At 45.7% G+C, this 17,848-nt stretch overlaps 2 protein-coding genes across 4 annotated transcripts in view; one reads left to right on the forward strand and one right to left on the reverse strand.

The window, feature by feature from the left end:
• Srsf4 (serine and arginine rich splicing factor 4) overlaps positions 1-16,984 on the forward strand; it is a 28,590-nt gene extending 11,606 nt beyond the window's left edge. The window contains exons 1-9 of one of the 3 annotated variants that reach the window (XM_051170939.1): positions 607-780; positions 1,661-1,846; positions 2,372-2,657; positions 3,150-3,290; positions 7,784-7,926; positions 9,169-9,281; positions 12,992-13,206; positions 15,242-15,331; positions 15,450-16,984. In XM_051170939.1, the coding sequence (XP_051026896.1) occupies positions 3,256-3,290; positions 7,784-7,926; positions 9,169-9,281; positions 12,992-13,206; positions 15,242-15,331; positions 15,450-16,209 (1,356 nt within the window). In that variant the 5' untranslated portion in view covers positions 607-780; positions 1,661-1,846; positions 2,372-2,657; positions 3,150-3,255 and the 3' untranslated portion in view covers positions 16,210-16,984. Of the gene's footprint in view, positions 1-606; positions 781-1,660; positions 1,847-2,371; positions 2,658-3,149; positions 3,291-7,783; positions 7,927-9,168; positions 9,282-12,991; positions 13,207-15,241; positions 15,332-15,449 lie in introns of those variants that run through there. The other 2 variants (XM_051170938.1, XM_051170937.1) reach the window with 2 other exon arrangements.
• Positions 8,700-8,939, reverse strand: LOC127211908 (NADH dehydrogenase [ubiquinone] 1 alpha subcomplex subunit 3-like). Its single transcript, XM_051172012.1, has one exon. The coding sequence runs from the start codon at positions 8,937-8,939 to the stop codon at positions 8,700-8,702; it is 240 nt and encodes a 79-aa protein (XP_051027969.1).
• Positions 16,985-17,848: the final 864 nt, after the last annotated feature.

The following is a 17,848-nucleotide window of genomic DNA, read 5'->3' on the forward strand; positions in this document are numbered from 1 at the left end:
AGAATCTTGAATAGCCTTGGCCGGAGACCCAGCAGCTGCAGCAGCTCCAAGTCTTAATTCTCTGTTTTGTTGGAGATGGCAGTAGACCTCAGAGTAGGGAAAACTGAGTAAAGCAATGTGTGCTTCCTATAATACTCAACACATAGCAAGACAGAGAAGCAGAAGTTGGTTATTATTACAAAGGAATTTGAAGGGAAAGTCCTAATGGGGTGGAGGAGCTTGGAATTAATCAAAATTAAATCAGGTCTTAGATGTGTATCATCCATTGCTACTGAAGTCTTTATATTTGGAAGTCTGTAAACCTAGTATTTGACTTCTGGCCCATTTTTTCCTCCTAATATTCATGTATAAACACAAATATTTTGGTCCCAATCACCATTCATTACAAAACTAATTAAGTGTATCCTTAAGTATGTCATTGGTGATCACTGACATCATTACAACTAGGTCCAAGTATCTATCCTGATCTAATTTTTGCTGAGCCTTAGAAGCAAAGACAGACTGTAGGGGTTGATGCGGGACCTCCAGAATGAAGATTGCACAGAATAATCTTATTTTTCCTCTATCCTTCTAGTCTGTTATGTTCTGAACCCACACATGTTTTCGGAAGGACCAGATGGCTGACACTGGCTAATGGGAACCAAAAGACAAGAGTGAAAGTAACCTGGTTGTCTCATGCCCCGGCTTAGAGTGCTTCACCCCACTCTGAGACCAATGTCCTTTTTCTCTGGAGACTTCACCCTGCTGTATCAAAAACTACTACCACCTGGCTTATCTGAGGTTAGATTATGGTTAATTCAAGCAGCAGTGCTTACTAAATAGAAAAGATTCTATTCGGGACTGTTGGGAGAACAGGAGAAGCCATCTGCCTTTCAAAGGCTGTGGGATCTGTGGCTTAAAGCTGAGATTCAAGAGTCCTGAGCTGGGTTCACCTCTAACTCCTCCTCGTAGAAGCTCCCTGACTGTGAACAAGCTGCCTGGCCTCTCCAAGCCTTAGTTACCACATTGTGAGTGAAAACAATAATTTGCTCTTTGTATTCAGTATGAGTAACAAATGAAATATTACACATAATAAAAATATTTCTTTACTATGAGCCAAGTACTGCGCTAAATATCCAACAGGTACTAGCCTTTGTTATGTGAGAACCCTCATAATTAAGTAGCAGGATAAGCACAACAAAAGAAACAAAGGCTTGAAAAGAAAAGCATTGCCTTGTAAGACATAAAACTGGTGGAAGTGCTAGAGAAATGGCTGTCTGGATGAGCATCACTCAGCAAGGTGCTGAGGCTTCCTGGAGGAGGTGCTTCTCAGCCCTAGGAAGCCAGAAGGATTCAGCTTGTGTAGTCAGGGCCTTTAGAAGGACATAAAGACATTAGGAGGCACAGACTTTTAAGCAACAGTGATTTAGCTGCTGGCTTTCCTCACTACAGTATAAGGACAAGTTGCCTGAGTGAAAATAGCTGTAATCGGAATATGATCAGACAGAAACAGTCCCAAGGACCCAGAACAACAAGAAAATTCTTGGAACTTGACAAGATTGCAGTGGTTAACCAGAGGAGAATAGTTAGAAATTTTCTGATTGCAAGGTTGTTGGGAGTGAATCAGGTGATCAGGGGCTCTGGAAGAGAGGAATCATGAGGTAGGTTTTCTTCTTTGAAGGTGGGGAAAGATCAAGTGCAGACTGAGCTGTGGCCAACCGTTTGCAGACCAGGAATCCACACTAGCTCTAATCAGAGAGCTCTCTTGGTGTGCGGGAACTGCCAGTTTGCCGACGTGAAAGAGCCCCAGGCTGGGTAATGGTGAGCCCTGAAGTCGCACCCCAGCTCTGCCACTGAGTGAGCACGGGTAAGTCTTCCACCTTCTCTGGGTGGCCTTGATGGCCCTCCCTCCTCTGAGACTAAAGAAAGGGAGGGCAGAAAGCCAAGAGCAGCCTCCTTCCTGTCTCAGAATAGGAAAGGGTCTCAGGAACCTGCTCCTGGAGCAGCAGCTGGCCACTGTGGGTTGTAAACTCCCTCAGTCACTGCGGAAGTCAGCTCGCACCCATGACCACTGATGCTAAGCAGTGACTGTGCTGTGAGGGCCTGGCTGCTGGGGCCCTAGAACGCTGGAGACCTGTGGGATCAGGCCAGTCACACTGTTCTCGTTCACAAGCTTCTCCAAGTTGGCCTCACCTGAGCACGACAGTTGGCTGTAGGACTGTTTCTGTTCTACAGGTTTCTGTGCACTTGATGCAGCTAGCAAGAATTACTCTTTACTATCCTATCACTGTGCCCTTGTCACCTCTTAAGGCCCAAGTTGGTTGAAGCCTAGGATCTGCTGAGTGCTTTGAAAGCTGTTTGATTCCTGTTCACTGAATACCATTTCTTTCAGGGCAGATTTAAGGGCTCTGCCCTCAAAATACAGTGCTACTGGCTCTAGATTGAGGGTTCAAGCCACCCCGTGGGTTTACTTCAACAGATGAAAATTTTTCCTTGGCTACAGCAACATCCCTAATCCTGACCAGCCATGGAGAGGTTCGGTTCTTACAAGAAAAATGAGTGAATGTGGGAATGGCTCACCACATTGGGAAAGCAAAACTCACATCCTGCTGATGGTTGGCTGAGGACTGTCATGTCCACATCCAAAGAAAAGCATGTGGCACAGTTTTAGGACAAAGGTGAGCAGAGATCCACTGTGGAAACGGGCACATTTCCCTTATTGAGAGACCACCCGAGGCATGCTCCTCGGTAAGCAGTGTTGGTGGGTGTCTGCAGTTACGCATGGAGGCTTGCTTTCCCTGCTCCTTGTATCCACTCCCCGGCAGCACCCTCCAGTCACACCTGCTCCATTAGCCCATTTCCAGGCCAGTCATGCTTAGCATTTCTCCCCTGGGCCTGTGCTCAGTCTCCTTGATGAGTGGGGCTGTTCAGAAGACAGACAGCCCTAAACCATTGTAAAGAGGGTGAATTAAGTGACATCCTCTTCACTAGGACATAAAGAAAAAGGCACTTCTGTGGTGTTCGGGACCTCTGGTATTGACAACTACTGGGATCAGAGAAAGCCTGTTTGGCAGCAATGTGAACTTGGGTGGTAACTCCTGCAAGAAATGTGATTAGCCTTTCTAAATGAACATGCTAAGGGACCTTGGACTGAAAATATATCATTCCAGGTGTGCTTTTTCAGTTTGACAAATAACCTGAGTGATACATAAGCTGTGCATGAGGAAGCCTAGAGCACTGCACAGGGGTGAGAATGGACCAAGGACCTGAACATCCATGGGTGCAACATGGCTTTGCTTTATGCTGTCCAGGTACCCACTTGACTTGTTTCAAAGTTGTAAAGCTTACTTTTTAAAGGAGAAAATGATACCAGCTCTCCCTTCTCCCCTCATCCTTTTGACTGCATTTGTCAGGATATGCCAGGACCAGAGGAAAACACTTTGGCAAGAGACAATAGAAGAAACATTGAAGAGAGAGGTTTTTTTGTTTGCTTGTTTAATTGAAGTGTTGTGTGTGAGTGCTTACACGTAGCATACGGGACAGCATGAAATGCTTCCTCCCTTGAAGGTGAGGGGTGAGGGCTTATTAGTCTCTGCTAGATAGAGTCTGCACTTGTTCCTTGCCCCCAATTCCTCACACTCATCATTCCCATTCTAGAATCTCCTAATGACACTCTTTCTACAGCAACAGGGGGTTTATAGTTAGAATTGAAGAAATTGTATCTGCCCAAGCTACGATTTTTGAGCCTTACAGTCCCACCAGGCGCTGTGTCATGTGATAAAGTCACATGCATGTCTCAGATCCCTCCCTACCTGGACAGAAGGATTTCAGAGAGCTTTGTTTGGTTGGTTTTTGAGAATAGGCCACTTTCGTGTAATTTGCTGTAAATTACAAAGGGGATAGTGTTCAAGTTAATATTTAAAATGTAAAACACGACTATTAGCCCTCCAGTGGTGGAGTACCACTTTTGTCCCAGCACTTGGGAGACAGAGGCAGGCAGATCTCTTGAGTTCTAGGCCAGCCTGGTCTACAGAGTGGAGCCAGGACTACACAGAGAAACCCTGGGGTGGGGCGGGGGAGCCATTTATTAAAGAAGAGGGGTGCAGATTGGTTTTTAAGAATTACCGGTATCTGCGAGAAAGATTTGTTTTTTGAAGACATGAAAATTCAGCTGAAGGACTGCTAAGATGTTTAAAACTAATTTGGGGCCCATAGTTTTAAAAGATATCTTAGTAAAACGTTAAAATTAAACCTGACGTCTGGTGCTGTTCTCTCTTGGTCTAGACTGCCCCACTTTTGAAAGTTTTAACTCCTTAAGTCAAAAGTTTGACTCCTTAAGTCAAAGGAGTGCAGATTTTAACATTTATCATATTCTTATGTTGGGACAAACCTTGGTTGTATGTATTATGTACTCTTATTTGACAATTACATACACACACACACACACACACACCAATAAATATACTGTTGGGTTCTTTCCTAACAGAACTGAGCCTACAGCCAGGACAGGGCTCTGCACACTGGCCCTGCCTAGCTTCTAATGAGAGTTCTTTAATTTTTGTACCTTAGTTTCTCATTTGTGAAACAGGGTTACTGGTGCCTGGCTCCTGAGTGCTATGAATATTAAATAAGGTCACATTGTTAATACTAGGTGACATTTTATCCCTGTTACCCAGGCTGCTGCCTATTCATAGCTAGTTCACTGGACCTGCTTGCAGAAAACAAAGCTGAGTCTGACCTAGTGTCTGTTCCATCCAGAACAGGACTCCCCCACCACCACCACCACCACCACCACCACCATTTCTGCTTTTCTCTAAGGTATTTTTGTGGTTTCAACTCTGTTCATGCCAGTGGCAGAGAGAAATGATAATATGATCCTGATTTCATCTTTAATCTGAATTTTGTCATTAAAATACTCCATAGATTTTTAAGCACTTCACAGAGGAGTCACCAGTTTTCCTGTGAAATAAATTGGACCTGAAGTCAACTATTTGACTTAGTCAAATAATGGCTACTAAGTGGCCCCCTGTGGCGTTTCTAGAGGTAAATATTAGGAAAGATTACAGGGGCCATTTCCCTCTGGCATCACACATTGCTTCGTCTTGCTTTAGCCTCAGCTGTAGAGATTGGTCTGCCTGAACATTGATTTATGTTTCAGTGACTATGCCTCCCCTGAATAGGCTGTCATGGCTTTCCCTGAAGGTCACATGAGCTGTACATGTAAGCCATAGAACAGGGTGATCTCTGATGAGAGCTGCACCCATGGAGTCTAAGCTGAAGCTTCATGAGCCCACTGCAACTGGGTTTCCTGCCTCAGTTGCCCTGAAGAGCTTAGGGTCTTGGGTTTTGTGGTTCTGTGATTTGTAGTCATAAATCTTAACTGTTTGAAGAAATGTTTTTTCTTGTAATTTATCTGTTTAGTGTTTAGGAGTTGGTGCTGAGCCAATGGGTACCACTTAGAGAAAGCCATCTCATCAGGTCCATGGCAAGTGTTCTTCTTGCCCGTCCTTCTTCTGCTTGGTATCTGCTTCTCACCTGGTGCAGGACAGCAATGCCGTGAGCAGAGCCGATCCAGGGCGGGTCTGCACAGTTACAGAAAGGACCATACTTTGTTCTTCTGGGTATTTTATGATCTCTCTCTCTAAATGGATCTAAACAAAGCCAAACTAAAGTAACGTTGGGTTTGTTTTGGTTTTGTTTTTTTGTTTTTGTTTTTTTTTAATCTGCTTTTTAGAAGACTACCTTGCCAGATCTGGTGGCACATGCCTTTAATCTCAGCACTGGAAGTAGGTAGATCTCTATGAGTTCAAGGCCAGCCAGGGCTATATAATGAGACCTTGTCTCAAAAAAAAACAAATTATCTCTGTTAAATGATCACCTCCCTGGTGACTCATTTTATCTAGGAACAGATAAAATCTAGTATCCATTAAGGTTTTTTAGTGAATGAAGCAGTTCTGAACATAGTGAATGGTTAGGAGGGCTTTGTTTTATTTGCCTTGACAGTACAACAGCATGTTGCTCAAGACCATTCTTACTAAGCTGCTCCTAATTCCAGCCTGTGGAAGCCTGATTTAAAACTCCACAGAGAGGCAGGCTGAGCGCTGGGAGTTTGAGGCCAGCCTGGTCTACAAAGTGAGTCCAGGACAGCCGAGGCTGTATAAAGAAACCCTGTCTTGGGGGAGGTGCGGGGGGACTCCACAGAGCTACATGAGCAGTTATTCTGAAAATACTTCTGTTAAAGTAACTAGGTGTGTCTTTTGTTTTTTTGTTTTTAATGGCAAGTCAGTGCATCTTAAAGGTTGAATGCCACTCATACATTTCAGCATTTAAAAACCCACACACACTAAATGGGGGAGCACCAAGATAGCTTAGTGGGAAAAGGCACTTTCTGCCAAGGCTGCCCATCTGAGTTCAGTCCTTGATCCACATGGTGGAAGAAGAGAACCAACTCCTCTGAGTTTCACCTGACACACACACACATACACACACACACACGTGTGTGTGTGTGTGAATATGATTTAAGATTTAACTCACCAAAGATTGCCCTGGACCATGTCACTTTGTAACCTCAACCATTGTCACCTAGAGAGATTTGTTTGGAAAGAACTCTTTCATAAAGGTAAATTTCGCAATTCTGAAATCCCACTTGACAAGAAACTAAACTGGGTGCATACACACCCGTAATCTCACACTCGGAGCTTGGTGAGGAACGAGGGTGGGAGGTTCAAGGCCAGCCAGGGCTCCATAGTGAACTCTGCCTAACCACCACCCCGTCCACAGAAACAACCCCCTGAGGTGGTGTTGCTGTTGTTGTCCCTGGCAAGTGTTATAGCCTGTGTCCAGTGTCAGTGTGTTTAAGCACAGAAGAACACCATTTATTTGCCTGTGCACAAGCTTGTAAGAGTCTAAAGAATTGGCTTGTAACTCCCTTGTGATGATGTGGCAGGATCCGAAGGATGATTCTGGCTTTAAAATACAGACAGCGCTCACAAAGCAGGCCTTTCATAGATCAAACTAAATCTTCATTCAGGGAAGTTTAACCTTGCTTCCAGATTCTGCACTTTGCTTAACAAACTAGTCTGTAATAGGCATTAAAAGGATTTGGGGTTGGGGAGAGTTTCCCCCGCATGTATTAAACCATCGTATCTCTGCTCCAAAGTTCCTGGGAATACGATAGAAGCTTGTACGGCCAGATATAGATCACTCCAGCCTGTTCAGACACCATGGAAATGAACTTGAAATCCCCCAGGGAAGCCAGTAGCTCCAGATGTTGGGGGTTTTTTGTTTTTTGTTTTTGTTTTTTAGTAATTTCTAGAAGAGTCAATTCATTTGTAACTAATTTGTTTAGGTAGGAAAACAGGAACTTTGAAAGAAAAGATCTTTTGACAAAAGAAACTTAAGATGCTGTGACTTACCTGCTTTACTTTGAACATGACTGACCAGTTAATAAGACAGTGCATCAGTGGAGGCCCAGCAGCACCTAGGTACCACTTGTAAAACTGCAAGAGGGTGAGTTCATGTGGTCTTTGAAAAGTCACAGATTGATCCCATGAAGTTCAGAGTTTTGATTCCTTAAACCAAGCAGCCCTTGGAATTGCTGCGGCTTCCTGCTAGATGATACACAGCCTTCCGACTCTTGCATTTGCCTGTTGGCACAAAGCAAGGTGGTTTGGGCTACAGAAAAGAGAAAGCTGGCCCTTAGTTTGCAACCCCAGCCTGTGCTAAGCATGAACTCCGTTGATGTCTGACATGTTCATGAAGCTAGGTGCCATGGTGCCAACCAGGTTTGTTTGCTCTCTCGTAGGTATGGTTTTGTGGAGTTTGATGATCTGCGAGATGCAGACGATGCTGTTTATGAACTGAATGGCAAAGACCTCTGTGGTGAGCGAGTCATTGTTGAGCATGCCCGTGGCCCACGTCGGGATGGCAGTTACGGTTCTGGACGCAGTAAGCATTTGAAGGACATACTTGTATCAGTAACATGCCTTTGTTATAAATGCTAATCATTACAGTATTTTAATGTTTTATTTAAAGGTACTTATATTTAAGCTGTTTCTGTAAGATTATATCATTTAAAATACAGAATTGCAAAAGAAAAAATTTTAATACTCAATGCATGAATTTGTTTTAATACTTTATAATGTTTAATGATTTCTTTTGTTTTCCTCTGTAATACAGTTTGGCATGTATTTAACAAAGACCTCACTTTCATTTTTATTTAAAAGAATTCTTTGAGGCTAAGATGACAGCCTGCTCCATTTGCTGACCTTGGTTGCCTTTCCATGGGTGGCCCTGGGTTGACGGAAAATAGGAAGCCATGCAATGGCCACAGTCCCGCTCAGTTAGACCTGAAGATCTCTTAGACACAGATGAGATCAACTGAAATGGGTGCCTGTATTTTTTTCATATAAAATATTCACAAATTTTTAAAATATCCATGATAATAATAGTTACTAATTTGATAGTTTGCTTTTCTGCTAGGCTCAGTGGTGCACACCTGTAATCCCAGCACTTGGGGAGGCAGAGGCAGGCAGATTTCTAAGTTTGAGGACAGCCGAAGAAACTATCTCCAAAAAAAAAAAAAAGAAGAAGAAGAAAAAAATTTTTTGCTTTTTCTAAATGGTTATTTTGTAATTTGTTCATGCTAATTTATTTACTTTGGTTTTCACATTTTTATTGAAGGGCAGCAGGGAAGGAGCCTCTTCCATCAGCAGGAGTATTCATGGGTTCTTCAGCCATTCCAAACTAGGGTCCTGGGGGTGGCTGGGCACATCAGGCAGGTTCCCGTCATCTCCCACAGGCACTGGGTAGTGGTAGGGTGTGACCTGGTTTATCATTTCTGCATACTTGGTGTAGGGCCTGACCATGGACACAATTACAGGAAGGCCCCAGACACAGAAGGACAGCACCAGCTCCTTTGCCCAGACATTCTTAAGGAAGGCAGAGATTCTTCTGGCCATCTCTTGGTCTTGGTGGCTGAACATGCAAATTTAAAATAGAAATAAGTGAATGTATATGCCTGTAACTTACTGGATTTTCATATTTAAACTCTAGAATTAAAGGTGAGACTATAGATGAAATATACATGCTACTGTTTGCAGAGAGGGGTTAAATTACATGTTTTAAGAGTGTGTTGTGTCATCATCTCTAAATACATTATATAATCTTGTCTATTTGAAATTTCTAAAGGTGGATATGGTTATCGAAGAAGTGGTCGAGATAAATATGGCCCTCCTACTCGCACAGAGTACAGACTTATTGTGGAGAATTTGTCAAGTCGGTGCAGCTGGCAAGACCTAAAGGTTTGGGCCTCGTTAACTTTTTCAGCTAAGGTTGAGCATGGGTAAGAGTAGGAAGCAAGTGTATTTATGCGGGCCCAGGCATTCACAGTGTAGTGAACTACATACTTGCAAACCACCAGAGCATTGGGCACTTCTCCAGATAAAGGTCCTATAGGAGTGCAGAAGACATCAAAACTTCACTCATACTTTGCATATGGAGGCCAACTGCTCCAAGAAATCATTTGTATTAAATGAAAATTTTCCACTGCAGAGAGTGTTCTAGAGAGATAATGGAGTGGAGCTCTATAGAAAAAGCTAAGACCACCCATGTTTCTATAAACCAAAGCTGTAATATTCCAAACTTTCAGCTTCCGGTGTGTAACCACACAATAAGACTGTCTAGCCTGTGTTTTTTGGGTTTTTTTTTGTTTTTTGTTTTTGGTTTCTTTTTTTAATTCTAAAGATTTGTTTATTATGTATACAGTGTCCTGCCTTCATGTGTACCCACCCACCAGAAGAGTGCCCCAGATCTCATTACAGATGGGTATAAGCCACCGTGTGGTTGCTGGGAATTGAACTCAAGCCCTCTAGAAGTCCAGTCTTAACTGCTGTTAACCTCTGAGCTATCTCTCCAGCCCCCCACAGCCTGTGTTCTTTTGTAAGATTGTTTCACAGTCGGGTATGGTGGTGTGCACTGAGAAACAATTGAGATGGGAAGATCATGAATTTGAGGCCATCTAGGGCTACATGGTGAGTTCCCGAGGTGAAACTTTAGCTCAGAAAGGAAGTGGGAGTTGTGCCATCTTCCAAGAAACATTTATTATAGGCTGGGCAGGACAGCATTTGGGAGGCAGAGGCAAGCAGAACTCTAGAAGTTGGAGACCAGCCTGACCTACGTAGTGAGTTTGGGGCCAGCCGTGACTACGTGATGAGACCTTGCTCAAAAAAAGACTGGGAGTGAAAATTTATTCTGAAACAGATTTTTGAGTCAAAAATTCCAAGCTTGGGCTGGGGGCGCTGCGGGGAGTGGCGAGGTGGCTCAAAAGAGCTCTTCTAAACCAGGCTCAATTCCCAGCACCCACATGCTACTCACAGCCATCTGTAACTCCAGTTCCCTAGTATCCAAGGCCCCCTACTGGCCTCTTACGGTGCACAGGCATACATGAAGGCAAAACACTCATACACATACAAAAATTAATTTTTAAAAAAAAACACGACTAACTCTTCCTGACATGTGGCCGCATGGAGTATTCAAAGGTGTTAGTGTTTTCTTTGGTTGTGTTAGCAAAGTCCTTAGTTGGCTTTGTGCTTCTGTACCTTGGCAGGTTTACTCTCAGGAAAATGAGGATAATAGATATTAAAGACTTGGTTTCTCATTAAAGATTTGGTTTCTCAGGCCAGGTGTGGTGGCGCACACCTTTAATTCCAGCACTTGGGAGGCAGAGCCAGGCAGATCTCTGTAATTTCAAAACTAGCCTGGTCTACAGAGTGAGTTTCAGGGCAGCCAAGACTACACACAGAGAGACCCTGTCTCAAAAAACAAAAAGATTTGGTTTCTCTACCTCCTACCAGTTTTAATATAATTTTGTTTAACATAATTTCTTTTTGCACTGGAAATTGAACCTTGCACATACTGAGCAAGTGCTATACCACTGAACTACCTACCCAGCCCTCTTTCCCTCTTTGTGCAGGGTAGGGAGAATGTTGAGACAGAGTCTATGTAGACCAGGCTGGCCTTGAACTCATTAGAGGTCTTTGCCCCTACCTCCTGGGTGCTGGGATGAAAGAGGCAACTCTGGTTTTTCTTTTTTTCTTTTTCTTTTTCTTTTTTTTTTTAAGATTTATTTATTATGTATACAGTGCTCTGCCTGCATGTACACCTGCAAGCCAGAAGAAGGTGTCAGATCCCATTACAGATGGTTATGAGCCACCATGTGGTTGCTGGGACTTGAACTCAGGACCTCTGGAAGAGCAGTCAGTGCTCTTAACCTCTGAGCCATCTCTCCAGCTCCTGCAACTCTGGTTTTTCGAGACAGGGTTTCTCTGTATAGTCTTGGCTGTCCTGGACTCACTTTGTAGAGCAGGCTGGCCTCGAACTCAAAGCAATCTGCCAGCCTCTGCCTCCCGAGTGCTGGGATTAAAGATGTGCACCACCACGCCCAGCAAAGAGGCAACTCTTGGAGGATTTACCCACAGCCATAATCTGGGGTCTATCTTTCTGGGTTTCTATTAATCGTCCCCAACTTTGGTTCCCACCACCTTTGTTTCCTAATGAATACCTCGCTGACCTTGAGCAGTTAGCACCTTTGTTGTGCTTTAGTGTCCACATCTGTAAGATGGGTCACATCTGCCTATGTGGTTATAATAGGGAGTGTGCACTTTAAACACGATAGAGCGCTCGCTGTGGTAGCTGCTATTAGGAGCAGTCTGTCAGCCATCACTAGTTTGGAATTGTGGCCAGCTGAAACAGCAGTGATAGTGGGGCTGAAGAGGGGGCTCAGCAGCTAAGAGCTGTTCTGAGGAGATGGATTTGCACCCACATGGCAGTTCACAACTCTGCAAAGCCAGGCTTGGGGTTACGAGCTTCAGTCCCAGCCCTTGGGAGCAGAGGTGGATCTCTCAGTGCAGACGAGCCTCTGCATCTCTAGTTACAGGGACCCAACGCCTTTTGGCCTCTTGAGACCAGGCATGCATGTGATACACAGGCACACATGCAAGGCAAACACTCATACATGTAAGATAAAAATTCAGAAGGTAGTAACACTAGCCCAGCTTTTCACCTGTCGTCATCACCCAGTTTTGTCATGGCAGTCCCATCTTGGTCTAAGCATGACTCACATCCACGTTCACTTAAACTTGTCCTAGTTCAGATGGCTCCTAGTCTTTTTCCCGGACTTCTGCAAACAATTCAAATAAATAAATGTTTGTGCAGAGGCATCCTTGCTTGAATTATGAGTAATGGTCAAATTGAGGTGTGACCTGCACTCTTGACAACTGTGAACGACGCAGGAATGGCGACTGGAAGGTTGTGTATATTGAGACACACTGACAGGACATGCTTGTGATGTAGCAAATAGAGAAATGACATGCTCAGTGTTTACAAACCAGGACAGCACTCAACAAAATGAACTCACGGCACAAATGTCTATTAAGAGTGTTTTACTGGGGAGCTGGAGAGATGGCTCAGTGGTTAAGAGCACTGACTGCTCTTGCAGAGGTCCTGAGTTCAATTCCCAGCAACCACATGGTGGCTCATAACCATCTATAATGTGATTGGATGCATACTGTATACATAATAAAAAATTTTTTTAAAAAAAGTGTTTTACTGGCCGGGTGTGGTAGCGCACACCTTTAGTCCCAGCACTGGGGAGGCAGAGGCAGGCCAATCCCTGTGAGTTCAAGGCCAGCCTGGTCTACAAAGTGAGTCCACAACAGCCAAGGCTACACAGAGAAAACGGGGGGGGGGGGGGGGGGGGGGGGGGGGGGCTAGTGTGTTACATAGTAACCCTGAGAAGTGCGCCCAGGCCCTGCATCTCTATCCAGGCTCATTCCTGTCACTTGGTGAACTTCCCTTTGTTCACACGTCAGGCCTGGTTCTGCTCTGACTAAACCACAGACTCCTGAGAGAGAATGGGGACAGAGGCCTATGCTACATGCATCACAGCCTCACTTGCCTTCTGCACTTTAATTTGCGTGGTTGTTATTTTTTTTTTTTTTTTTTTCCCCTTTAGGATTACATGCGTCAGGCAGGAGAAGTGACATATGCAGATGCTCACAAGGGACGCAAAAACGAAGGAGTGATTGAATTTGTGTCTTATTCTGATATGAAAAGAGCGTTGGAAAAGTTGGATGGAACTGAAGTCAACGGCAGAAAAATCAGATTAGTTGAAGACAAACCAGGTTCTAGACGGCGTCGGTCTTACTCTAGAAGCCGGAGTCACTCAAGGTACTGTTGATACATTGAGAGTCCGGTCACTGTACAGTAATTCTCTAGTCAGCATGGACAACCCGATCCTGTCTTCTTGCTGGTTTCTCATAGCATGATTTCATATACTTCAGTAACTCAGAACTTTGAACTGAAAAGCTTATTTGTGAAACCCTTGACCTCTTACATCACAAATACAAATAGAAGTAAAGTCCTAGTCCTGAGACAGGACTCACTCAGTGGCTGCTCTCTCACCTTTCCTCTGGGGAACTGAGTCATAAACTGGGCTGGAAGCGCATATGGCCAGGGTGCCTGTACTTATTCTTCCTTATGAGCAACTCTCAACCTAACCCTGAGTAAAAGTCATGCAGTGGTGGCACGTGCCTTTAAATCCCAGCACTCAGGAGGCATAGGCGGGTGCATTTCTTGAGTTTAAGGCCAGTTTGGTCTACAGAGTGAGTTCCAGGACATGCAGGACTTAACAGAGAGACCCTGTCTTGAAGAACAAAAAAGAAAAGGGATGGGTGAGTAAAGACAGCCAGAGTTGCCAGGCATTTGGGAACAAAACAGATTTGGTCTCTTTCCTCATTGGAGAAAACAGGCAAGTGATGGCCAGTGTAACCCAGCCCAGCTAATCTGGGGGGTCCGTAAGAGTCATCATAAAGACAGAGCTCATAAAACTGGAAGTGATGGGTAGACTGGGCTGTGTCTTTCTAGCAGACAGGCCTGAGGAGAGGGTAAATTTCCCAGAGTAGAGACGCTGCAACTTTGCACACATTTGTGTTAAAGTTTTCCCACAGTTTAGACATAGAAATCGCATGATGTGCTACCTGCTTATTTTCTATGAACTCAAGGCTAGGGCTTGTGACATTAGAGATGGCATATTTCAGCAAGCTACAGCATTGCCAGTGTTCTGTACCTAACTCCTGTCACAGCATAAGTAGCGTCTGTGTGAGTGTTAACTGTGCTGAGCAGTGTCAGCAAGGAACAATGGAGATCTCTAGTTGTCACGGGGTAAGGGGGAGGGGGTGTTATGATTTTAGTACTTGGTTGATTCTGTCAGCTGTCATCAGAAGCTCCTGAAGACTCCTGCCTTCTGTTTCTGTTTGCTATTCATGGGAATGCACTTTATTGCTTCCTCATACCTTTCCTTGTCATTTCAGACCTAAAAGTTGAAAGACCAGTTTGTAAATGTGTTTGCAGGAGTATTCTGTCTTGTTCCCTTTCATTCCTTTATATTGCATACTATGGGTTTGGTTTGGTTTTTTGTTTTCCAAGACAGAGTTTCTCTGTGTAGACCAGGCTGGCCTTGAACTCACAGCGATCAGCCGGCCTCTGCCTCCCCTGGCACTGGGATTACAGGTATGTGCCAGCATGTCCAACTTACATACTGTATGTTTATGTTGCATTGGAAAAGCTGAGTAAGTCATAGCACTAACCTAAATGTCCCCAAGAACACAAACATGCATAATTGTGTCTGCACCAATATCCAAGCCTTATTCATATTTACCTGGTTCATCTATGGTTGTCTTTATGCTGGAGTGTTTGCTGGCTGGGATCCAGCTCAGTTAAGTCTCTAACCTGGAACATTCCCACCTCTTGTCTGTGATCTCTGGCACTGGGATTACAAGCATGCACACTCCATGCCCAACTGTTAATGTGGAACAGATGTTTTTTGATTAAAGGAATTTCCTGGTTGACTCTAGACAGTCTCTTCTACATAACTGAAATTTTTGTGGAGAGGAGGGCATTTCGTGTGTATCTGTATTATGTGTGCCTGGTGCCCGCCAAGGCCAGAACATCTTATCCGCAGGAACTGGGATTACAGGCAATTGTGAGCTACCATTGTCAGTGCTGGGAATTGAACCCAGGTCCTCTGCAAGAACCAGCAATCTTAACCACTAAGCAAATCTCCAGCCCCTTCCTTGTTGGCAATTTAAATTTTTCTTTTTCCAACTTGTGTGTGGTTTATACACCTTTAATCCCAGGACTCAAGGCCAGTGAAGGTTGACAATTCCCTGTCTGAAAAAAGTATGTTGTTTTCTCTCCCCCACAGGTCTCGCTCCCGAAGCAGACATTCCCGGAAGAGCAGAAGCAGAAGTGGCAGCAGCAAAAGCAGCCGTTCAAAGAGCCGCTCCCGATCCAGGTGGGCCTGCAGCCTCCCTGTCTCAGCCCCCAGCACTGATACGGGGGTCCAGAAAGCTGCCCTTGGCCTGCTTAAGTGTCTACTCACCTGTCACTCACCCAGCCTCTGTGTCTTCCAGGTCAGGTTCCCACTCCCGCAGCAAGAGCCGCAGCCGCAGTCAGAGCCGCAGCCGCAGTAAGAAGGAGAAAAGCCGGAGCCCCAGCAAAGACAACAAGAGCCGCAGCCGCAGCCCTGACAAGAGCCGCAGCAAGAGTAAAGACCACGCAGAAGACAAGCTGCAGAACAACGACAGTGCTGGCAGGGCCAGGAGCCGCAGCCCCAGCCGGAGCAAGAGCCAGGAGAAGCGCAGGAGCACGAGCAGAGGTCACAGCCAGGACAAGAACCAGCTCAAGAGCCGCAGCTGCAGTCGCAGTAAAGGGGGCAGCCGGAGCCGCAGCCGCAGCAAAAGCAAAGACAAGCGGAAGGGCAGGAAGAGAAGCCGGGAAGAAAGTCGAAGCCGGAGCCGCAGCAAGAGTGAGCGCAGCCGGAAACATAGCAGCAAGCGGGACAGCAAGGTCAGCAGCAGCAGCAGCAGCAAGAAAAAGAAGGACGACACCGACCACTCCCGGTCACCATCCCGCTCAGTATCAAAGGAGCGGGAACATGCCAAGGCAGAGTCTGGCCAGAGGGAAAGCCGGGCTGAGGGCGAGAGCGTGGGCCCCAATCCAGAGCCTCGGGCCAGGTCAAGATCCACTTCCAAATCCAAACCTGGTCTCCCCGCAGAGTCGCGCTCCAGGTCAAAATCCGCTTCAAAAACACGCTCTCGGTCCAAGTCTCCCTCCAGGTCTGCTTCCAGGTCACCATCCCGGTCTAGATCCAGGTCCCACTCAAGGTCCTAATCGGCTATGCCACGCTGGAACTGCTGAGAAGTCTTTGTACATGTTGGTAGCCGTAGCACAAGAGTGAAGTAGAGCACCCGTCACTGCTGTACATTTAACTCCCCTAATGGTGTGTCTCCAATTGTTCAATCTCAGTGCTTCCTTGGTGCCGCCTGCCGGCGCCAGGCCTTCCCGCTCCACTGAAAAGCAGTTCCTCAGACCTCCCTTGACTCACAGTAGGCCATCCAAACGCCTTGGCTCTCAGGCCTGGCCATGGCTAAAGGGAGCTCGGCACCGGATGGCTCCTCAGGCTGGAATGAAGGCATAGGTAGGTGTGGTGAGTTCAACCGTTTTGCCCTTGAATCGATGCCCTTTGATGTGTGCCACGTAGTGAAAGTGCAAGTCTTCAGTCTCCCACCACTTTGGTTTCCTATTTCTGGACTTAACAACGTTGTGAATAGCACAGTCAAGAGAAATTGATACCTGCATAGCCCATAGGAAGTAAACTGTAGAGCTCCATATTCTGGTATTGTGATTATATTGTTTTATATTAAAGAAAGAAAAGAATTTTTTTTAATTTTATTTTTCCCCGTCTTGCAAAGTATAGTGACCCCTGTTTCCATTAAATTTGAATAAAGACTATTTTTGCTTGACAAAATTTCGCCGTGCTTGAATCTAAGTGGCATTTCCTGATGTCATCTGTCCTGCTGTTTCCCTTTGGTGGGAAGCAATACTTCCCAGAGGACTTTCTCACCCAGCAGAGTGAAGGCAAGTTCCCAGAGTGTATGATTCGGGGGTTCTCTTGAAGCCTGTGGTCAAGCAGAGGAGAAATGAGGCCATTTGGAAACTGCGTCACCAGTGAGTTCTTCACCAACAGTTTGTTCTTTGTGCTTGGCGGTCTTGTCGTGAGTGTGCCCTACCACAGTCCTCTCCCCACTGTAGAATCTGATCTGAAAACGGGGAAAGCTGCTGGACTACCTTGTCCCAGTCACTTTTGCACCAGTTGTTTTGCAGCTCGGGGGGTGCCTGAAGTCGGTGGCTCCTGTCTGGTGTTAAGGGGCAGCGCAGCAAGGATGACACTGGGCACCTTACTATGTGTGGCAAGCTGGGAGGATAGAGCTGCTGCGCAGGCATCTGTTAGCATCTGTCCCTAGGGTTGACGCTGTTCATCCGTAGACCAGACCTGCAGGGGGCCCTGGAAATACACACTCAGACCATTTCTTCCCTTCCCAGAGCTTATGACCCGTCTGTAAATGGTCAACACTGAGGGCCAGCATGGGCTCAGGGACGGCAGCCACTGCGGCTCAGTTAGGAGCCAGGTTCAGGAGGCATGTACTGAAGCAACTGTTGAGCAAAGCCATGCTGGTGAAGAGCATGGGCAGTGTGGGCGAGCCCAGCGGTGATGCTGCCCAGATGACCATGTGGGAAGGGGTTTCAGTGCCCGGGAGGAACCAGCCTGTTTGATAGAGTAAGTTCCAGGACAGCCAGGACTACACAGAGAAACCTTGTTTGGGGGGTGGTGAGGATGAGAACACGTTATGAAATGTAGTCAGGACAGAAACAGTGATGAGACCAGTGAGGCGTGGCAGGAGATTTGGGTGGCTGTGGTGATGGAGTCATTCAGGCTTCTGGAGAGCAGGTACGTGGATAGGCTCAGCAT

The sequence above is a fragment of the Acomys russatus genome, chromosome 29, assembly GCF_903995435.1.
Source record: "Acomys russatus chromosome 29, mAcoRus1.1, whole genome shotgun sequence".
NCBI classification, from domain to species: domain Eukaryota; kingdom Metazoa; phylum Chordata; class Mammalia; order Rodentia; family Muridae; genus Acomys; species Acomys russatus.